Source organism: Nannobrachium achirus (assembly GCF_963921795.1).
Source record: "Nannobrachium achirus genome assembly, chromosome: 20".
NCBI classification, from domain to species: Eukaryota; Metazoa; Chordata; class Actinopteri; order Myctophiformes; family Myctophidae; genus Nannobrachium; species Nannobrachium achirus.
The window spans coordinates 11318433-11342636 of record NC_137827.1 but is presented as its reverse complement, the minus strand read 5'-3'; the positions used below and the strand labels follow the sequence as shown (position 1 = coordinate 11342636).

At 43.2% G+C, this 24204-nt stretch overlaps 1 protein-coding gene across 1 annotated transcript in view; it reads right to left on the bottom strand.

The window, feature by feature from the left end:
* Nucleotides 1-753: 753 nt before the first annotated feature.
* Nucleotides 754-24204, bottom strand: part of LOC308305930 (dimethyladenosine transferase 1, mitochondrial-like) — a gene marked incomplete at its 3' end in the record, with an annotated part of 103501 nt that continues 80050 nt past the window's right edge. The window contains exons 8-9 of the mRNA XM_080750827.1: nucleotides 9303-9430; nucleotides 754-1099 (exon numbers count right to left, since the gene is read on the bottom strand). Coding sequence (XP_080606953.1) covers nucleotides 754-1099; nucleotides 9303-9430 — 474 coding nt within the window. The remainder of the gene's footprint in view (nucleotides 1100-9302; nucleotides 9431-24204) is intronic.

Genomic DNA, 24204 nt, shown 5'->3' with positions numbered 1-24204 from the left:
GGGGTTGCTGGAACTAAATGTTTTGAGATGGGGGTCCATGGCCAAATACATATAATTTTGGGGGTCCTTCACATAAAAAGGTTTGAGCACCACTGATATAGAAACATAGGTTTTTCAAAAAAACCTTAGAAGGATTTGAAATATTCAAAGACACATTTTCATGATTTTTCAAAAATAGCAGATCTCCAAGCTTGTAGATCTGCTATTTTTCAATAGTTAAAGCACAAAATAACGCGTAATAATAATGCGTTCCCAATGGGTTAAACCCCCTCCTCCCCCTATGAAGAACATTCATGGGGGGCCCGCAGTGAATCCTTGTACCCAGGGCCCAGAATCTGGTGCGACACCCCTGGATAAGTGGTCTGGATACTGGTCGTTTGACCCTTATCCAGGGACGTGCTGGGCCCCTGATTCAGCCCGGGAAAAAGAGTTGTAGAGGCCCTCATTGCGCACTATAGAGAGAGATCTCTCTATAGCTGCTACTCAAAGATTTGCCATTTCAGATCATGACAAGTGACAAGCCAGTGGGCCAATTACATGAGTTATATTTCGTCGTTGTCGGGTGGAAACCTTATGTCCAAAACCGTTTGTTTTGTAGGCCTATTTATCATTTTAAAAATTATTTAAACTAGTGAAAACAGCCGATCTACAAGCACACAACGCCTCGCGGTGCGAGGCGTTGTGTGCTTGTAGATCTGCTGTTTTCACTACTTTTGTGCAAACAGTTTAATTTTTTACTTTTGTGCAAACAGTTTAATTGCTTCCTAATGGCCCGGCCTGGACCGGCCGGGAATGAACCGGCCGTTCGGGAGTCGTCCCGCTTTTCCCAATGGCCAGCACGTCCCTGGTCTGGACACTGGCCGTTGGACCCTTATCCCTGCCTCCTCCTCCCCTGGACAGACGCTTGTGTCTCAGCTCCTCTCTGAAGCAGTATTCCAGGAGGCCAGGAGGCTCGCGGGCGCAGAGCCCGGCGTAGGCATCGGCCAGCGCCCGGAACTGAGCGATGGTGAGCTCCGTGGGCCGCAGCGTGGGGTCCACGTCCGCCTGGCGCAGCATGGCCGCCGCCAGCTCCAGGCGCCGCGCCTCCGGGAACAGCATCCTGGGGAAGGGACAGGGGCGTCAAATTACAGTAAAATAACTACAAATGCAAAATTGAACAAAATGGTCACTTTAACACATCGGATGCCCACGTGGTGTCTACAAGTCAATTTCTTTGATGTCGCTGGAGGCCCACGACGCGTTTGACGTGTTGTACAGTAAACTATACTGTACTGTAGCTACTGCACTTGGCTACCGCGGTGATGAAACAAACTCCATTTCCCAACATGCAGCGCGCAATTACGTCACCCGGACGTGCTGTGTGTCTCGTTGACTTCCTGTTTAGCGGCTGCACAAAAATGCTGTTTTCTCCTAATCTAGCTTTTAAATCACTTTCATTTCAAAACGGCAGCCTCTTCTACCTGCCGTAACACAAACACTGTGGCTTAGAAATGATAAAAAACGGTCCTGACTGAAAGAAAAGATTTTCGCGAAATAAACAGGACATACTCGGATTACATTTACTCGGATTACTTTTCTCGCCAGTACTCTCGCCGGTAGGTAAAATGACGCGTTGCCATGGGCACCAGCAAGACACGTTAACCACGTGGGCGTCCGATGTGTTAACAAGGTATTATTATATTCTCCACACTTGTATTCTCCCCATCTTGACAACATGGTATATTCCCAGGTTCCGCAGCTCAGCTGCACAGGTGCAATGCATTATTGTTAATTGCGGCACGTTTACTAACATGCCAAGTTTAGCTGCACTTGAACAACCATTCCAGGCTGCCATATCCAGCCCAAGAAAACCGTAGAAACTTGTGTAAAAAACTGAAGAGAGAGAGGAGAAGAGAGAAAGAAAGAAGACAAGTGTGACACTAAGCAGGGTCAGCGTTGACATTCACTCTCTCAGGCTCGCTTTGATATCGCATCGATCATGCAAATTTAATAACGAGGAATTCAAACGCTTTGAGAGAAACGAAACCCTCAGCGAAATGCTTCCAACGTCTCTGAAGTTAATTGAAATCAAACAAGGGGAGCTGGAATGACTCATGAATATTTAAAGCTTCCAGCGGAGCTGCTGAGCTCTGCAGGGCCGAGGATACACAGACACTGATGGAAGGGAAAAACTTTCACACGGAACGCCAAGACTTCTGAAGTTGGAGCAGAACCATCAGCGCTCAGAGAGCATTAACCACTTATGCCCTTATACGTCATTGACCAGAGCGCCCCAGGGCTCTGTACTTGGCCCACTCCTTTTCCCCCCTCTACACATAATCTTGCCGTTGTGAGCTTGCAGATGTGCTATTTTTATTTTAACCCAGTTGTTCACCACAGAAAGGATGCTATAGTTAGTATGATTTAACAACAAATTTTACCCTGTGGTTGAATCATAGGCTGTATAAAATATAATGGACAAAGCGAAGCCATTGGTTTCTATGCAGCGCAAATGACACAATATGGGTCCTTGGCATGGGTGTTGCCATCATAGATTGTAAAGGCACCAAAGGATGCTATTGGCTGCCAACGGTCACGTGCAACCGCACAGATACATGGGAGAATGTGGTCGGAGCCTCCCGAAATACAGCACACAGCCGGCAGGTATCAGTTTAGTTGGCCATGCCCCCCACAACTTTATAATTTATTTTAAAATAAATTGGACCAAATTTCGACAAAACGCATATGATGGTGATTGAAAGGCAATTTTTAACTAGCGATAGGAACCATAAAGTATTCATGAAAATGTTAATTAAGGTTAGAACACGAAAGGGGAAAATGAATGGGATCCAATGGAGAACAATTCTTTTTGCGATCGGCCGGGGGGGAAAACAGCGCAACTAGCGGCCAATCATAGGAAGTTTTACTTCCGTATTGGAGTCATTTTAAGCTAAATCATTAGAGCAAGCCCTGAGCTACATCTGTGCAAAATTTTGCACTTTTAGACTGATTAGCACGAGAAAAAAAACCCTAAGGCCTCCGACTAACATGAATACTCACCCATACGTGTAGTGTTTTCTGAGGCTATTTCTAGCCCACGGAATGTTTTTTGTGCAAAACAAATGCCTGCAATGGATTCAGCATCATGACAAACCCCTAGTTAGACCCCTCAGATCCTCCTTAAATACCCCGAAAAATAATATTTTTCTGGGTATTTTCCTCCTGTATAGAAAGTCAATGGGAGCCCATGTTTCAGGCATTAAGGGGTTAATAATACAAAATGCTCAATGGATATCACTGGTCATCCTCTTGAATCCTTAAGAGGTGACCCCAAGCTACAAGAATCAGTTGAGAAAAAAACTTTTACCGACGAAACCACGTTGAGCCAAAAATCACAGTTTTTTTCCCGGACTAGTATTGGTTCTGAAGCTTAAAACTTAATATATACTCTGTCCAAACAGGCTTTCCAGGCTTAGCTCAGCAGTAGGCATCTTGGCACTCGTGCGAGAGACCCAGACTCAAATCCCTGAGTAGTACAGATTGCCACTTATAAGCTCTATCATACCATTTATATTATTATAACATAAATTGTAAGATAGACAGCCAATTGTGTCATCAGAATCTCCTGCAAATTGCAGGAGATTTTATGATGTCAGAAATTAGGAGATATTAATACATACCATTATACCCTTTATGTAATTATAAAATAAATATTATTATACAACAGGTAGTTTCGATAAAGAAATATGATTGGTTGAAGTGGCTAACTACCCGTGATGATAATGAGCATTATGAAACGGGTCTCATCAAACAATGAAATCAGCTGTGCTGGTCGCAAAATAGCTGCCGGCTGGCTATTATTGTTTCCGTAGGCGATGCCTTGTAAGAGGAGTCCCTTTTATGCCCGTACATGGAGATCCCTGATGTCAGCAATATCAACCCAGCGCAGCAGAAGTACATCGTCGTTGTTGGGTGGAGACCTTGTATGTCCAAAACAGTTCGTTTAGTATTTATCATTTGTAAAATGATTTAAACTAGTGAAAACAGCTGATCTACAAGCACACAGCGAGGCGTTGTGTGCTTGTAGATCGTATGTTTTCACTACTTTTGTGCAACAGCCTTGTATGGTGAAGCAGGGCTTTACTTTGCGAAAAAAGCGAACACATTTGAAACTTGGAGATACGAGGTTTCTGCCCGACAGTGGCGATATAGCTGACCTGTTCTGACATCACAATGATGTTGCAAATTAATTGCGTCCTTGTCCCTTTTATGCCCATACATGTGCACATCTTTTTGAGGGCTCCCACAAATCGGAGCGACGCAGAATATTCTATGATTTTTCAAAGGTTAATGAAAAACTCTCGAGCATGGCAGGGAATGAATGTCGAAAAACAATGATAGCGTCTCAATGAGTTAAAACAGGGATCTTCAACTGGGGGTCCGGGACCCCTAGGGGGTCCTCAGAGTTACTAGAGGGGGGCCGCCAAATCTTTGTGTGATAGGATCATTATTTTGAAATGAACAACTTGAACCCTCAGATCCCAATTCTGAGCAGAATTTAACGCGAGGCTTTGAGAGCTTGTAGATCGGCTATTTTTGGCAAATAGGTTTGGTGTACAGGTAAAAAAGAGCAGTCCAAGTACATAGTGTAGGTAAAATTTAAGTGGTTAAATGTCTGAAAATACACATTAACGTGAATCCAACATAGACTGATGACAGTGCTGTCAAACAAGTCAATGAATATCTATGAAATCGATGAAAATCACACATTTATACAATAATGTAGAGGGGGTCCCTGCTTCATCTCTCTTTTAGCTAAGGGGTCCTTGGCCTGAAAACGTTGAAGACCCCTGAGTTAAAACCATATTGACAGGAAAGAGGAGAATAGGGAGCAGCATGGCAGGGGCATCAAGGCCACTGTGGCCTCAGGACTTTTAATTTTAGGAAGGACAAAAGGCCAGACTGAGGGGCGACGGTGGCCAGGACCTTTCATGGCCTCCATTAAATTCCTGCCCTGCCTGCACGCATGCATGCAACAGTTCAACTGAGAGTATATAAATGGAACCAATTGGTCCGTTTGGAACCCCCCCCCCCCACCATGCTTTTCAAAATATATATATGTTTTATATAAATATTGGTCCATAATACAGGTTTTAGCATAAACAACCACTCGGATATTTAAATGTCATGTTCTGTCTGTCTCTAATTCCAAGCCATTTCAGATGCAATTAGTAAGAGAAAGTTAGCCTTTTGCTACATCAATCTGGGAACTAAATCTAAATCACTAGCTTTCTTCACAAATGTGTTCATAAAGGTGTCTACTATCACCTCTGAACTTTGTCAAACCCATTTCCCTTGACATACTTTGTGGGAGCCAATCAAAGTTGGGGGTATCGGGATACCCAGGGCCTGGGATTAAAGGGGGAAAAATAAAAAATGGCCAATATGAACATATGAGGTGTGTAATTAGGGTATTGTTGTGCTGCTGAATCCATTCCAAACGATACAACGAAGATTAGCATGGTACCACGATGAGAACCATGTAGAGTCAATCCAGTCAAGCCAATTTTAGTACCACTTTACCTCATGGTTCCACCTCATATATATAGTCTCAATAGAATATAGCCTCCAAAAAAGTACCGCCCCCTTCTCCAGGGGGCCCAATAGGAAATGAGCCTCTTTGTGACATAAACAATGGCCCGATTTCAAAAGGGTACCGTTCAGACACGCCCATTCAGAAAATCACTGAAACGAAAGGCAAGGCTTAGAGTTAAAGAATGTTTTTTTGGGGGCTGGAAGAGACACTGGGAAGACCAAAAAAACAAGAAAGAAAAATGAAAAATAGGAACCGTTAAAGGAGTAGTTCACCACTTTTCAACCTGTCTTCATATAATAGGCCCGGCCCCTCACTAATGTTCATAATAAAATAGCACAATTTTTTTCTATTCAGTCTGGGTCTCATAGAAGAGCTGTCAAATCCTTCTACCGGTGACATCATCGTTTGACAAAAAAAAAAAAATTGTTTTATTATCACGAGAACAATGGCTTCCACTTTAACATTGCAACTTTTTCAGGAATAGAAAGCCTGCAGTTTCTATTAGCTTGCATTTCCCATTTATGATGTCACCGGTAGAAGGATTTGACCCACCCACAGCTCTCCTATGAGACCCAAACTGAGTAGAATTTTTTTTAATATTTTATCATGAACATTAGTGAGGACCTATTATATGAAGATAGGTTGAAAAGTGGTGGAGTGCCCCTTTAAGGGATTGGACTGTTCAGAGGGGATCGTTGCGGAACCGGAATTGTTAAAATCCTGAAGGGTCCCAAAACCCCAGCTCTCATTCAGCCCTCTCCTCCTCCACCCCTCCCTCCCTCTACAGTTACATACGTTCTGAGCCTGCCTGCTCTTTTCTATGACACTTCAATGACTCATAATTGGCGCTTTCTGTTTGAGCAGCTAGCGCTGCCTTTGTTAGCCGCGGCCCGCCCACGCGCCTTAATGGGCACGGGGGCGTGGGCCTAGCGCTGGCTGACGCTTTAACTGTGGGCAGCTTTGATGAAGAGCCGGCGTGCCCTCACTGTTCACAGTTGGATCATGCCTGATTTTGTTGATGCCGTCAGGGGGTAAACCTCATATGTCCAAAAATGGTATTTTACAGCAGGGGTCTTCAACGTTTTCAGGCCAAGGACCCCTTAGTTGAGAAATAGATGAAGCAGGGACCCCCACAACCTGTTCATAGACTCCATATAGTTTCATTGTTTGACAGCACAATTATCAGTGTACACTAAATAAAGATTTTTTTATACATGCAAGATTGTTATACATTTGAAAACTTGAAATGGGACATTCTGCATATGGGTACTTTTACTTTTGGTAAATTTTTATGCCAATGCTTTTGTACTTTTAATCAAGTACATTTTGAATTCTGGACTTTTACTTGTACAATTTCTAAATTGTAGCATTGATACTTTTACTTAAAGATGGGGTGCCATGATGTATCCCCCCCCCTCCCTTAAACATGATGATCAGGAATTATGATTATACTAGGAGAAAGATATTTTCCAAAACAGAATACAGAAGGTATGTTGGATTCATGTCAATTTGTGTTTTCAGATATTTAACCACAATAATTAATAAACTTGACCTTTCACTCTGTACACATAGTCTGATCTATTTCCCCAAACAACCAAAGCTCAAAAATAGAAGATCTACAAGCTCACAACGCCTCGCAGCACGAGGCGTTGTGAGCTTGTAGATCTGCTATTTTTGTTCAAGTGGTTAACAGAAAAACATATTTATCACTCAAAGATTTGGAGGACCCTCTGTAGTAACTCTGAGCACCCCCCGTTGAAGATCCTTGGCTTTACAGAATCAAAATCCTCAGAATAAAAATAGCCGATCTACAAGCTCAGAACGCATTGCATCGGCGCAGGTTTTGAGCCTGTAGATCGGCTATTTTTGCTACTTTTTGTGTGACACTGTGTAGTATGATCAAATAAGAGCATACGTTAAAATATATGGAGACAAGAGGTTTCTGCCCGATGGCAACTATTTGTACACCAGGTGCCAGTGTCTCACTCCAAGAATAGCAGATTTACAAGCTCACTGTGAGCTTGTACTCAATGAAATGAGTACTGTGAACAAGCCATAGTGTTTTCTTAGGTTTAAATCCTATTGGTAGACCTTGTATCTGAACTGTAGGCCTACTTTTGCTATGCAAACTGCTAATAAAGTATTCAATCAATCTGCTATTTTCCGGTGCACGACACATCGTGTCAACCGTGGATAAATCTGGCGTCACTGAAAGCCTGGCGGATATAATATTTTGTTAGAGCTACAGAACAAAGATACCGTAAATCACCAATTAGTAGCCCGGGCGTTTATTTCGCAAAATGGGGTCGGACCCCGGGCGCTTAAAAGGGACCAGGCGGCTATTGGTAACAGGCTTTTATTTATTTTGGCACTGGCCAGCACTGGGCCATTATTTGGTACATTTTTCTTTCTCAAACTATATAATAGTAATAATAATCTAAATGTTATAATAAATGTTATAATTATTATTATTATTATTTTAATTTTTATGAACACCCAGAAAATAGCACATTGCGATCTATTAGACCAAACCTCATTAAAAAAATATCAAGAGTGTATGAAAGCCTTTTAAAAAAAATATATACTATATTTATACTAAGGGAATCTTTCTCCAAAATAATCTATTACCGCATACCAGCAAAGACGCATCTAGGTCAAGTTCAACGAGTCAACGACCCAATTAGCGCAGAAGTCCTGCAGCTGGTGCTGGACTGGACTCGCTGACATGACCACTGAACAGCTCCATCCTGACATTAAACCATTATGGTATTTATAGCATTATGATGAAGCTTTCTGCATTCCCCTTGCACCTCAAAATAATGGATTACTTCTTCAAAATGCGGACTGGATAACAAGAGGCAGCAACAGTAGGTAATGAGTCATTCTGATCCAGCTGGTCTTTATATTGGCCAGTCTTTCTCCATCACAACGTTTAAAGTAGCCTATACTCACGCAAACTTTGCATTGTAGCAACGTTTTAGACAGTAATGAATGATGGTCAGTGCGCAGAGAGCAGCAGACTCCTTTTCTTTTTTTCCTCTCTCTTTTTTTGGTGTCCTTTACAATCTGTTCCCCGACGCACAGTGCGTCCTGCGCGTCATGGTAGCGCAGCACTGGGCTGTGCACCATATAGCCTACATTTGGCTTAGAAGTGTCTGTCCACAGGGCTGTGAGCTTGTAGATTTGCTGTTTTCGGCGCACTCCACCGTGACCGTCATGCAACATATGACCTGTAGCAACGCACAGCGAGTGCGGTGCGTTGCAACATGCTGTCACAGCACTGCTGTGAGCTTGTAGATTTGCTGTTTTCAGCGCACCACTGCCATGCAACATAAATGACCAGTTAAGTTAAATAAATAGCAAATAATACCAAACAACCAAACAAATAATAGCCCGGGCTCTTACATAAAACCTAATAAGGATAATATTAATTGCAAATAACGGCCCAGGCGCTTATATGAACCTTGCGCTTATTTGAAACAGGCGTTTATTGCGCAAAATGGGGTCAGACCCCGGGCGGATATATGGGACCCGGCGGCAGTTTGCCACCGGGCGATTAATTGGTGATTTACGGTAGCTGTAAACTCAGAACATTGGGACTTCTATAAAAGAAGAGCTTCAAATTAACTGCAGGATGAAAGAGTGAAACATGAAGAGATTAAGGCAAAACTAATGAGGCAAAAAATAATTATGCATTAAAAGAAGGGATGAATGGTGTTCTTCTTACTCCACTCCCTTGTGACAGTGCTTCCTGCGGAACTGGAAGACGCTCCGGACAACCTTCTCCACCAGCTGGAAGGGCTGTTCTATCTGTGGCCGAACCAGAGGGGTGAAATGAACCACTCCCACGTCCACCTGCACGCACACACGCGCACGCGCACACGCACACGCACACACACACACACACACACACACACACACACACACACACACACACACACACACACGCACACACACACAGGAAGAAATCGTCAGGCAGTGGTAGAAAAAGCACTCAAATGTTTTACTTAAAGCTATACTGTGTAAGTTCCTAAACTAGTGGTCAGTAGCGGTATTGCTTTTTTCGGCCGTTGTTCGCCCGGAGTCGTCGCAGACCACCGCCGCGGACCAGATACGCTGTGATTGGCCAGTAGTGTATCATGTGTGTATGATTCGCGATGTGATTGGCCAACGTATACAGATGATGCAGATGACGCTATTTTTCCGCGAAAACCAGACCCCGGCCAAGATCATAGAAAACATATAAAGAGAAGGCTTTAGAAGCTGAAAATAACGGAGTGGGTGTTCTAAAACTTTAGCGATTTAACAGTTAGGACAATTTTAAGATTTGTTTTATAAAAAAAGTTACATGGTATAACTTTAAAGAGGTGATGCCATAGTTTTGTACTTTTTCTGTTTTGTATGTGTCTATGGAGTTAACATTTCTCTAACAGATCCCCAGGTGTGGTTATAATGTGCAAATTTGCCTTCCCTGTGTATTTTTGGTTTCTTCCTGAAAGCTGAGAGCCTCTGAGTCAAAAGGCCCAACTGAAAAACACTGAGTTAATGACATCATAGAATCATCCCCTCCCCTTTTACCATTCACCCAACACTGTGGGTGTGGCTAACTTCAGCTGGGTCTAACGGACAAGCTGTGACGTTTCTCACAGTGAACTGCGACTTTCGGTCGTAATCACCTCACCTCTGGGACAACCAGGTCTTATTTTATTGTTATTATTTTGTGTTCAATTTGTGTTTTTAGATATTTTAGTATTTCAGCATGCTACAACTGGTCATATGATGCAATTTGCATCATATGATGCATGAGATGATGCAATATCATGCTACAAAGCATCATATGACCAGTTGTACTATAGCATGCTGAAATACTAAAATATCTAAAAACACAGATTGAACACAAAAACATAACTCAGGATTGTGTTGATCGTGTCCCAAACAACAATAAAATAAGATCTGGTTGTCCCAGAGGTGAACCGGTCCTTTAAGTAAAAGTATCAATGCTGCAATGTAGAAATACTCTGTTACAAGTAAAAGTCCAGAATTCAAAATGTACTTGAGTAAAAGTACAAAAGCACTGGGCATAAACATGTACCTAAAGTAAAAGTACTCATTATGCAGAATGTCCCATTTTTTTTTCTTCTTTTTTTTAAAAAACCGAGCCCCTCTCTCCCCCCCTCCCTCTGTCATTGGTTTGGATGGCATGGTGTTTTATATGACTAAGCGTGAGTCACTGCTAGCTCCACTGTTCCCAGTATAGGTGAGGGTCTGAGACAGAACACATAGCAGCAGGTGTGTGTGTGTGTGTGTGTGTGTGTGTGTGTGTGTGTGTGTGTGTGTGTGTGTGTGTGTGTGTGTGTGTGTGTGTGTGTGTGTGTGTGTTTTCAGCAGGATATGAAAGGTAAAGGAGAACAGTGGAATGGAGGCTGCATGCTGCAATCTTTCCCCAGTTGTTCCAGCAGTGACGTCGATAGCAATGCATCCCTCGTCAGAGAAGCACAACATAGTTTTTAACTCCAAAGATTATTTTGGCAGGCCTTGATGGCGTCGTAATGCCTGATTTTAACTAATTTCCTGCGATCCCCGTCGAAACCGGAGATTTCCCGCTGTACCGCTCTGCGATGCCCGTAGATCCCGGAAATTTAATTAGCTTTAATCATTATGAAACAATTAAAAGTATGGTCGCTGTATATAGCCGCTTCGGAGACTTTAGGCCCGCTTCCTAACTGTATCTGGTCGTATTTCTTGTTTAGACCGGATCTAGGTTTCCATATCCGGTCTGAGAGCCAATCATAGCTCCGGGCCCAAGTTTCCATGTAAACAAGGAAGCATCCTGCTCGGTCATATCATCGTCTTTTTTCACGCGTTTTTTATTTTATTTGATAGCTGTTTGATTCTTGTGCCCGCCTGGCATATGATCCGCGCACATATCGTCTGCTATGTGCGCGAACGTGTCCACGTGTTACCATAGCGCACAGCTGGCTGTTTCCAATGTTTTCTTATGTAAATACTGGCGGATACAGCAGGATACTGCCTGGCAACGGATTTGTCTATTCCAATGGATTTTTTTTTATTTGAAAGCTGTCATCTTGTCTACCGGTCTACTACATGAGTCGCGCACAGATCATGCACTATGCGTGCACGTGCCCACGTTAAAAGGTAAGGACAATTTGGCAGGAAAACAGTTCAGCCTATGTTTAAAATAGCAGCATATGAGTTAACACTTGGCTGCATGCTGAAAACAGCCGATCTACATTTTGAAAAAAAAAAAAAAAAAAACAAGTTTTCAAATGTATCAAAATCTTTTGAAAAGAGCTATCTATATCTACAAGCTCACAATGTGTCGCATAGCAATGCATTGTGAGCTTGTAGATCGGCTATTTTCAAACGGCGGAAATGTATAGAGTTGAAGTGGTCACTGGATGTTTTGTAATACTGATCAAAATCTGCAAAGTAACTAATTACTAAAGTTTTCAAATATATGTACTGGAGTAAAGTCCGATATTTGGATCTGAGATGTAGTGGAGTAGAAGTAAAAGTACAAAGAATTAGAAATACTCCAGTCAAGTATAATAAATACCTCAAAATTAAGTACTTAAGTACAGTACTTAAGTAATACTTAGTTACTTTACACCAGTGGTTCTCAACCTTTTCAGGCCGTGACCCCCAAAATAATCATATTTTAACTGGGGACCCCCAACCCTCATGAGCACTAAGAGTTGAGGAATTACATTTTGTATAACCGCTGCGAGGCGCTGTGAGCATGTAGATCGGCTATTTTCACAATACAATACTGCTATTTTCACAATTTCTGCCTCTAATATTTGACAATTTGGCCAATGTTTAATTTGTCATTTTAGAGGTATTAAAACGTCCTTAAATTGTCACTTTAGAAATGTGCAGATACTCCTCTATACACTTAAACTTTATGTTGGTTTGTTTACTGTTGAGTGAGAAAACAATGTTGTATTTTAAGTTAATCATCTGGCGACCCCCCAAAATAATTTGGGGACCCCTCTGGGGGTCCCGACCCACAGGTTGAGAACCACTGCTTTACACCACTGCTGTCAACCTCATGTCCAAAATGTCCAAACAGTAGCAGATCTATAATCTCAAAACGCGTCACTTCGCACTGTATTATCGAGCTGGTGGAACTGCTACTTCTGGTGCTGTTGTGTGGGAGCGTGTCGATATTTCAACATAACATTTTGTTCGACGTTCCAGTTGTTCGACGCGGGTGAATGTTAACCTGGTGAATGTTAACCACCATGTCTGAACCTAAACCTAACCCAAGCCCTAACCTCAGTAAAACTATGCCTAAACCTAACCCTTAGTCGAAATAATGACGTGTAGAAATAGCGAGAATTGCCCCTGTAGTGTGAAGCCGTTAATATGGGGGGCAGACCTCCATTCAGAAACACCCCCACTTAGAAACATCCCCATTCAGAAATACCCCCACTGAGGTTAGGGTTAAAGGACAACTTTAGTTTTTTACAACAAGGGTTCATATTTTAGATTGTAATGAAAGAATATAAAAGATGAGTGTCAAATTGATTTAATTTACTTCTTTCTATTGTTTTAAAGATTCCTTTTTCAATGGTTGGGGGCATGCGTACAGGTGGCTAAATATGTAATTTTACACAGAATAAGCCCATTCCCAAGATACAACGCAACCTTTCATGGTTGGATGTGACTTATGGGGGCTAGAAGTGTTACTGTAAATAGCAATTAAGAAACTGCTGGCTTATTGAGTCTAAAAAGACATATTTAGCTGCATGTACGCATGCCCCCATGCGTACGCATGCCCCACATTTTAGCAGACAATAGAACGAAGCAAATGAAAACATTTTAACACTCACTTATTCTTTTCTCTAATTACAATCTACAATATGAACCCTTGTTGTAAAAAAAAACAAAGTTGTCCTTTAAGGTGAGGTTTAGGTGACACCTCCATTTAGAATAATGGAAGTCAATCTTCTGAATGGCAATGTTTCTGAACGGAGATGTGTTAATAGTATGATCATGCAGGGGGTTGATTTCCGAAGAAAAACCCCACCAACAAAGTTAGAACATTGGAGATAGGAGGTTTCTGCACAGCGACAACAGCGAAATGCAAACAGCAGGGGTTTCGGCAGAGTGCTGAGAGCAGGATTGCTGAGGACGCACACAGCCACGGGGGAGAATCAGGAGGGAATGAGAAAGAGGGTGAGGAGAAAAGTAGAATATGAGAGAGAGAGAGACAGAAACAGAGACACATAGAGACAGAGACACACACATACGTAGGGGTGGGACGATATGAACATTCATGTCACGATTATTGTGACCAAAGAAATTGCGTTTTACAAGATTATCGCAATCATCAAAATATCCCTAACCTCCATTATCCTGGGGCGGAACATTTGCCAAATGCAACGTGTTGTGAGCTTGTAGATCGGCTATTTTTTTGGCAAAGAGATTTGGTAGAGTGAAAAAGAAAAAAAAGACTATCAAGTCACATTATTTCCTGGTCCGTTTGACCAATTAGAGAGGATTTAAAACGGTACTCGCTCGGCAAATTAAAGGTGAATTGATCCCGGTGGGTGACGGAGGACGATTTCACGATAAATGTACGATTGGTGTTGAGTATTTATTATCTCGATAAGCGATAATAGCGATGTTCGTCCCATCACTAGACACACACACAGAGACTGAGACACAAATAGAGAGAGAGACAGAGAGACAGAAACAGAGCGAGAGAGAGAGAGTAAAGAGGATAACTAGGTGCTACAGTATAAGCTAGTAGCTGGCTATTGGGTTCGTTCCGGTTGCCACAGTAACACCTTAGTGATGGACCATAGAAACCGAGCCCCTCTCTCCCCCTCTCTCTGTCATTGGTTTGGATGGCATGGTGTTTTATATGACTAAGTGTGAGTCACTGCTAGCTCCACTGTTGCTAGTATAGGTGAGGGTCTGAGACAGAAAATATAGCAGCAGGTGTGTGTGTGTGTGTGTGTGTGTGTGTGTGTGTGTGTGTGTGTGTGTGTGTGTGTGTGTGCAGGGACGTGCAGAGAATGTTAGAGAGGCAGGGGCTGACATTTCTAAAAGGGCCTTTTGGTGATAGTATTGAAAATAGCCGACCTCCAAGCTCACAACGCGTCGCACTGCGCGACGCGTTGTGAGCTTGGAGGTCGGCTATTTTCAGTACTTGATACCACAAACTAAACATAATAAAGGCAATACTGGAGACGTGGCGTAACGGCATGGATTTATACACAGCGAGGGCAATTCTTTCAACATGGGATGATGCATTCAAGTTCAGGAGAGTTTGGACAAGGCAATTCTCTTGAATGCTGCCTACAGGTATAGCATGGAAAGGGGGGCATTTGCATTTCTTTCACCATAGTAAAAACTGCATTCATGGTCTGGAAAGGGCACTTTTTTTACAGACAGATAAAAGGGCAGGGGCTCAAGCCCCCTTTGATGTCTATTTGTGCATGTGCATGTGCATGTGCCTGTGCCTGTGTGTGTGTGTGCCTGTGTGCCTGTGTGTGTGTGTGTGTGTGTGTGTGTGTGTGTGTGTGTGTGTGTGTGTGTGTCAGCGCGATATGAAAGGTAAAGGAGAACAGTGGAATGGAGGCTGCATGCTGCAATTTTCCCAGTTTTTTTTTCAGTGACGTCGATAGCAATGCATTCCTCGTCAGAGAAGCATCACATACTTTTTAACACAAAAGATTATTTTGGCAGGCCTTGATGGCGTCGTAATGCCTGGTTTTAACGCTTGGCTGCATGCTGAAAATAGCCGATCTACATTTTGAAAAAAATGACTGGTCTTTTAACAAATACAGAATATATTTAGTCTTGGTTTTTAGTTATCATAACTTATTTTTTATTCAGTTTTCGCCAGGGAAAAAAGGTAGTGGACTACCATTTATCGTCATAGTTTTTGTTTTTCAAACGTTTGGGGCTTCAGTACCCCCTTTTCCTGATATGCAAGTACACCCTTTAATCGACAAGAACATTTTGATTAGAAAATACTGATGTCAAATGTCCAGCTTTTATGTCAATATGTTGAAAATAAACGTAAGTAGCTTTTTTTGTATTCAGTAACAAGTGTGCCAGTCAAAGTCAATTACTTAATTTGGTTGAAAACCTTACAGAGCAGCACGTTCACATACAGTTGTCAATGTTTTATCATTAAACAACAGTAACATACATTTTTCCATTTTCCCTCAAGTACCCCCTGTAGTACCTCTGCGTACCCCAAGGGGTACACATACCCCCATTTGAGGAACACTGGTCTAAAGTGCACTTTTAACGGCGGAAGGCGTCTGTTGCCGACAGGGAGCTCATCGGCAGGTTTTCGGCAGCGGGTCGGGAACGTTATCGACCAGTATCGACGGAAAACTGGAAAACTGGACTTGCTCAGTTTTGTTCAGTCACCCCTGGCCGTCGGTAGGATTGAGGGAGTTGTAGAATGGACCATTAGTTTGCTACAGCTGCTAAACCTTTTTCCTGTCGCATATTTTTACTAAATACCATATTCTCAACTCTCAATTCCTATTCCAATCTGATCCAAAGCAAAGCTAGTAGTAGGCTAGTAATAGTGCTGCTGCTGAAGCAGCCCGTGTTGTTTTTTTTCCCCCTCCGGTGCCAGATTCTGTGAGTGAAATAAGCGACCAGGTCTATGAAAATAACTTCAGAACTACACTTCAGAAACAATCGCAAACAAAAGCAACTCACAACTAGCAACATTATAGGAAAACAGGATCAACGTTGCTTATAACGAGCAGACCTGGCACCACTGCCATACAGTAACTACAGTCGGCGTCGTCAGTAAAAAGAAATAAGTGCTTAGTTTTTTGCAGTTCTTTGCAGTTTGTGTACAGTCAGAAGGAGTCTCCTGTATGCTGTTTGGTGTGGAGACACCTTAACATGAGGAGGAAGGCTGGAAGCATGGTGCTTTGTCTCTGGGGTTAGGGGGAGTTCTGGAAATGGGAGTCCTGGCTCCAGTGTGTTCTCCTCCGTCAGCCCTAAGCCGATATGACAAACTGTTGAAGTAATCACTCCAGAGTAGACTCAGCAGAGCCTGTAACCTCCTTCTCACTCAGATCCCCCCGTCTCTCTCTCTCTCTCTCTCTCTCTCTGTCTCCCCCTCCATTTCTCTGATCTCTCTCCCTCTCTCTCTTTCGACTGCCTCTCCAATCTTTTAAGCACACACATTCCAACGCAGTACATCTCTTTCGCTCGCTCCCCCGCCACGTCGGATTTGTATTTTGTGGCGTGCCGGCCGGGGGTCGCGCGCAAAAAAGCGCCCGATCTACGAGCTCAGCACGTTTGTGAGCTTCTAGATGCACTGCCGAGAATATCGTCACAGGAGTCTTTTTTTTTTTATTCGTAAAGTAACGCCCAGCTTCAACATAGACTGTCGCACAAAAGTAGTGAAAATAGATGATCTACAAGCACAGCGAGGCGCTGTGTACTTGTAGATCGGCTATTTCCATGATTTAAAATCGTTTTTAAAATAACCCAAAAAAAGGAAGGTTTTGGACATAGAAGGTTTCCACACGACAAGGACAACAATATCTCAGGTTTTACTCTCTCTCGCGCGCGGCATTGTCCGTTGTGTTGGTCTTTCCGGGAGGCCGACCCCGGCATCACTAGGATAAAAAACATCATTGGCCTACAGGAGATAACCTTCTCTGTCTCTCTTCCTGCTTGATGGTGTTAACATGCGGCGTGTCTGGAAAGCACAGCAGAGCGGAGCATCAGTTTGAAGGTTGTTGTAGCCTCAGATTAATCTTTCACTATCATGCGTTTTACTCAAGTAAAAGTATCAATACCCTACTAGTCCTTGCCCCGGTTATGTTATGTTATGTGTGTACTGAGGCGAAAGGATCGGCTCGTAGGACAGCAGGATTCAAGACGTATCAGTGATGTCAGTCATCTCCAAATTTAGGCACTGTTTCACCCGTTTATGCCCATATATGGTGTTCCGTGATGTCAATCAGTGATGTGAGTCATCTCCAAATTTGGGTATTGTTTCAGCATGCGGCTGTTACCATGGTGGCGACATCGATTAGTGATGTCAGCATGCAGACAGACGGACAGACAGACATTCGGTAAATGAATAGCTAAAGTGAAAGTACTCATTATGCAAAATATCTGCATAATATCATATCTGCTCCAGCATAAACGCAAGGTCGGCGCGGCGCGCAGATATCCTCCACTGACATGAAACCGCCCCCTTCCCATTGAAATGCATTGGCGGAATGCGGATTCCATTCTCATAAGTGTTTTGGTGTGTGTGCACACTAGGGCATTCACCAAATATCAAAGTCACTATTCTACGTTGTTCACCGAAGTCGAATATTCGCTTATTTTAATTTCTTTTATTGTTTTCTCTTTACAAAATATATAGTTTATAAAGCTTGGCTAGATAGGAAGTCATAAAAATGAGTTGTCAATGCCCCTGGTGGATGAATTTGTTAATGCTCTATACCAGGGATTCTCAAACCTTTTTAGTCTGTGACCCCCAAAATAAACATATTTGAACTGGGGACCCCCACCCTGACAAGCACTTGGAATTGTATTACATTTAATGTGACTCGGTTCCGCAGATAAATATTGTGAAAATAGCCGCTGCGAGGCGTTGTGAGCATGTAGATCTGCTATTTTCACAATGTTCGCATCTTGCTTACTTAATATTTGACAGTTTGGCCAGTCCAAAGTATTCGAATACTTTGAGGTCGAATAATTCGAATACTAAAAGTCACTATTCATGAATACCCTAGTGTGCACCCTAACAGCAGAGTTGTTCTACATTGGAGTATTGGGTACTTGTAGTACTTTTTCCACCACGGCACTCCGGAACACAGCGGAGCGAGGGGGTGGTGGAATATACTGTGGCTTAGTCAAAGGACACACGGTTGGTTGTACAATCTGAAAAAACACAACGCATGTGTGATGCACAAGAGTGGGATTACAAAAATGTCAGTAATTCCAAAACACATACATGTACATGTATGTGTATGATTGTGGATAGTGGATTTTCCTTTTAGCATTACTAAATATGCACACTGCCACTTGCACGTTCCAGATGGCAGTTTATTGAAAAGAGCAACGTTCCTCAGAGGAAGGTCTCACGACCGCGCAATGTTGCTCTTTTCAATAAACTAAACTCTGGAACGTGCAAGTGGCAGTGTGCAGGTTTATCTGTCTAAGATTACTTCCTACTGTTCTGTTACCCACGCATCTGCTTGAAAGGAACTGGGTGTGCAAGTCTTCTCTTCACCAGTATTACTAAATATGAAATACCAATAGTAAGACGCCTCAGGGCGACAAGCGACCTCGCCCTAAAGGGCCATGTCTTGGCCGTCTGGCCAGTGATGTATATCGGACCAGTTCCCCATATATGGATATGAAGTCCTGTTAGAGCTGGGCTTAATATTGATGACATCAGGGATCTCCATACATTGGCATAGAGTGGTTCCCATGACATCACAACATACAATCCCTTTTATGTCCATACATGGAGATCCCTGTCTGAACCAGCCACACCACTGTGATGTCACCTGTTTATGCCCATATATGGAGATCCCCGCTCTGAGTATCTGACATCACTGTGATGTCACAGTGATGTGTCAGGGGAACCACAGTGTCAGGTGTTATCCCTGCTCTGAGTATCTGACATCACTGTGATGTCACCTGTGATGTCACAGTGATGTGTCAAGGGAACCACAATGTCAGGCGTTACACACACGGAGAAGCTGTGCCGGTTCTGACTTAAATCCGTTGGAACACACATTCTATTTTCCATTTCCAGAAAAGCATTTTTTGAACATTACAGCCCAATTTAACTATATAGCTGAATGGTTAGTGAGCCTGCCTAGGAAGGACTACAGGGGTCCTATATAGCCTAAGCCAGTGGTTCTCAAACTTTGAAATTTGAAGGTCTCCCCTTAACTTTGACAGTGTACAAAAGGAACCAAATGGACCCGTTTGTACACGGTCAGAGTTGAAGACCATGAAGGAATCTATAGAGTCCCTGGAATCCACTTTGAGAACCACTGGCCTAAGCTACAGTATAAACATACAAGGTTTCCACCTGACAGCAACAATATGTTACAGTAAGTACGCTCATACACAGTCATATACAGTAGTAGACACACTCACTGCTCAAACACAGCAGTGTGTACGCGCACACACACACACACACACGCACACACACACACACACACACACACACACACACACACACACACAGAGAGAGAGAGAGAGAACAGGTACTGTACACTAAAGGACATGAAAGGGCAATTCATTTAGCGGAACAGGCCCCCTGCGGTGTGTTCGAGGAGGAGCTCTACATTTTTCTGCATCCTTGAAGGCTGCGCTCCGGTCGTGTTTACTGCGTTGTGTGTGTGTGTGTGTACAGTATGTGTGACTCATCCTCCTTCTCAGCTGTCTTTTGTCTTTTGTTGAGGGGGGGGGGGGGCATAATTGGGGGGAGGTAAACTAAAGTGGTCCACGGACGCGCAAAGGATCCCTAATGAGGTGTTTAGATCTGCTCCGCCGCATACACGGCGATGATGGCGCCGTTTTGGCAGACGCTCCATTACAAACCGCTGCATGCACTCTCTCTTATCAGATCTAATAGCTTTGCTCTCCCCCCTCTGTCTCTCTCTCTCTTTCAGTGGCGTCAGTTCAGAAAAAGCTACGGTATGGCAACATGACAGGTGTCTTGCGCGTGTGCAAGACACCAGTCATGTTGCCATACCTTAGCAACAGGCATGATACATTTAATTTAAAAAGTATATTCTATTTTTCCTCCCGTTTCTACGGTTTCTTGGTCTGGATATGGTAGCCTGGAACGGTTGTTCAAGTGCAGCTAAACTTGGCATGTTAGTAAACGTGCCACAATTAACAATAGTGCATTGCACCTGTGCAGCTGACCTGCGGAACCTGGGAATATACCATTTTGTCAAGATGGGGAGAATAAAAGTGTGGAGACTAGAATTATAATACCTTGTTAAAGTGAACATAATAACCAGCACAGATAGACGACGAGACATTCATGGATTTATATTTAAAAGTAACTTTTATTTCCCCCCCTGGACCCAGGGTATGGCAGCTGCATACCCCTGCCATACCCAATTGACGCCCCTGCTCTCTTTCTCTCTGTGTTGCCCAGAGATGACGCCTGCCTGGATGACGCCTAGCTTTTATTGTGCTGCAGTGGAGGTGCTGTAGTGGTGGCGGGACAGCAGGGCTGGCTGGCTGCGCAATTAATCCAAAGTAATCTCATGGACCCCTGCACTACGCACCCCTTCCAGCCCCACGTCCACCACATCACCAAGAATAGCCTTATGGTCCACACTTCTGACTGCAACGTGGCCTCGTGTCAACCCGCACTAGAAGCCTAGATCCCTCTCCTTTTCTATTCACCGTGATGGGTTCCAGACCGCGACAAACTATGTGGTTTAGTGATGAGTTGTCACTTTGCACAGTTTTGTGGTGGCCGTTTTTAGCCCAAGGAATGTTTTTTAATGCAAAGCAAATGCTTGCATTGGATTCAGAAACATGAAAAAACCCTAGTTTGACCCCTCACATGTTACGCGTCTTCTCCGGGACTTATCAATTCAATTCTACTGAGCTTTATTGGCCTTCCCATGTTGCTGTTCTTAGAGGCGGCGTACGAAAAGACCCGCCCCCACTTGTCTCTGATTGGCCTACCAACTTCCGGTTTCTGTGACGCACGTGGAAGTGAGAAAAACTACCGTTTTGCAGAGTCCCGCGATGCATATTCCCCAGAGCCGAAGGAGGCTCTGGGTCTACCTTTCTATGTCTATGCTCAAGCCCCCTTTGATGTCTATGTGTGCACGTGCCTACCACCTGCCCTCCATGACCTTCACAGAACGGTTTTCATTATCATTGCTGTGGAGGCAGAAACCTTTCTTTTCTCCATGTTTTATCCCAGACCATTCTGTTCATGAAAAAGACATGGCTTCTGAACAGAAGTTTAACCACCTCAAATGCGCTTTCATCTCATAAAGACACGTTGGAACACATCTGTGTCACTTTAGATTTTAACCACCCTAACCATTATTTTATGCTTCAGTTATTACAAAAAATCACACCAATGTGAAGTGAGCGGTGGTCGTGCTTGCGTAACGTCTTCAATTGGTAATTGGCGATGTAATATGGCTACACACACACACACACACACACACATATTGCTATGGCAAAACGCTAAGGAAAACACATTGCTATGGCAAAACGCTGAGGAAAAGTGGCTACAGATAGTGGCTACAGATAATTGGTGATGTAATATGATGTAATATGGCTACACACACACACACATATTGCTATGGCAAAACGCTGAGGAAAACACATTGCTATGTCAAAACACTGAGGAAAAGTGGCTACAGACACACGCACAGCCACTCTTAGGAGCGGTTTACGAACCGCTCAAAAATAGCAGATTGTGGGGCGCCTGTGGCCTAGTGGACCAGGCGCATACCATATAGGCATTGCCATTTCGGCATCAATGCCTGTCGGCGTCGCCGGTTCGATTCCCGATCCGGGTGACCTTTGCGTGTGTCACTCCCTGTCTCTCCCCCGTTTCCTGTCAGTCTACTGTCCTATCCAATAAAGGCAAAAAGCCCAAAAACAAATCTTAAAAAAAAAAAAAAAAAATAGCAGATTGCGAGCTTGTAGATCTGCTATTTTTGAAAAATTGTGAACATTGTGCAAATCTTTGAAGTATATATTTTCAAAGCAGACATCTGTAAACGCAAAGCCTTTTGTCTCTTGTCCCTGTAACTAAATATTTTGAGATGGGGGTCCGCAGGTCAAATATACATATAATTCTAGGGGGCATGAAAGGTTGAGCACCACTGAAAACACATAGTTTACTGTCAGAACCGGCACAGCTTGTCTGTATGTATACGTGTAACGCCTGACACTGTGGTTCCCCCGACACATCACTGTGACATCACAGGTGACCTCACAGTGATGTCAGATACTCGTCGTTGTCGGGTGGAAACCTCGTATCTCCAAGTTTCAAATGTGTACGTTCTTTCGCAAAGTAAAGCCCTGCTTCATCGCACAAGGCCGTCGCACAAAAGTAGTGAAAACAGCAGATCTACAAGCACACAACGCCTCGCGGTGCGAGGCGTTGTGGGCTTGTAGATCTGCTGTTTCACTAGTTTGAATCATTTTTAAAATGATAACTGCAAAACGAATGGTTTTGGACATACAAGGTTTCCACCCGACAACGACGATATGTTTGTTTGTTTTTCAGAAACCATTAGGATTCAGAAGACATTTTTAGATGTTAATGTGTTAAAATGACCGATCTGATAGATCCGCTATAAATCGGTACGAATGACAATCAAATCACTCGTGGCGGCTGAGAACTTTAATCCATGATAGCGTTGATTGCACACTCAACACGATCCATTTGAAACGCCGTGGGCATCGCACAGGTTAAAAAGCACCGACCGCGGCATGGCGGGTAGCCCGCTATGATCCATTTGAAATGCCACGGGGCACAACACCACGGCGAGGTACCATCAGCAAAAAGAGTGAGAGCCATGACAGCCCGCGGGCTGCATCAATTGGGTGGAACAGGGCTTTGCATTAGGGAGAATCAATTCCTCCACCTGTCACATCAACATGTCGGGGACGTGCGGGGGAGGGGAGGGGTGGGTTACCGCCGCCGCATGCCTCTCAACAGCACCGCGGATATGATGCGAGATAGGGGGATGCCATCTGTTTGGGTGGGGAGAGGCAGATAAAAAGGGAATGCCTTTAACCCATATAGACCACTTTAACCATTATGTTATGCTTTAAAGGAAAACGGATGCTAAAATAAAAATAATGTTTCGAAAATATTTTATAAAAAAAATATATATATTATTTTTATTTTAGCGAAAAGGTTGACTATAGCTCCTTTAACTATTAACTCATTCTGTGCCAATCACGTGTATACATGTGATATATTAGCGCATCCCACAGTGCCAATCACGTGTATACACGTGATTCAAAAAAAAAAAAAAAAAAAAAAAAAAAAATTTTTGAAACATTTTTTTGATTTTTTTTTTTGGACCCCATCAAAACTAGTGAACATGATTTCAATCGCGATTTTGCATGTTTAACCCCCATACAACCCCCATACAACTCAGGTAGCAGACCTCCAAGCTCACAACAGTGTAAAACATAATGGCTATTATCTCAAGAATGCCTGAACGGATTTCCAATCGGATTTTTTTGTTTGAAAGCTCGTGAACAAACTGCACAAACCCACAACAATGCAATCCAGGATTGCATTGGATTTTTTAGAGCTCATTCTTCTCTGTTTTTTTCCCATGCATGAGGTGTGCAAGGTTTAATCATGGCTAAGTTGACGAAAATAAGGCTTTTAAAATGCTTGGTAGCCAATAGCTAACTTCAAGCTAACTTCATCCTCTTCCTGTACATGCACAAAGGAAAGTGTTTAGGCAAGTCATGGCTGCAGGGCTTCTGCATATACCAGCATATCTCTATGGGATTGTCTGTGGCACACTTGGCCCCCTCTAGTGGTGAAAGGGTGGCATTAAATGAGTTAATAAATAGCAGATCTACGAACTCACAGTGCAGCACCTGTATTTTTGAAA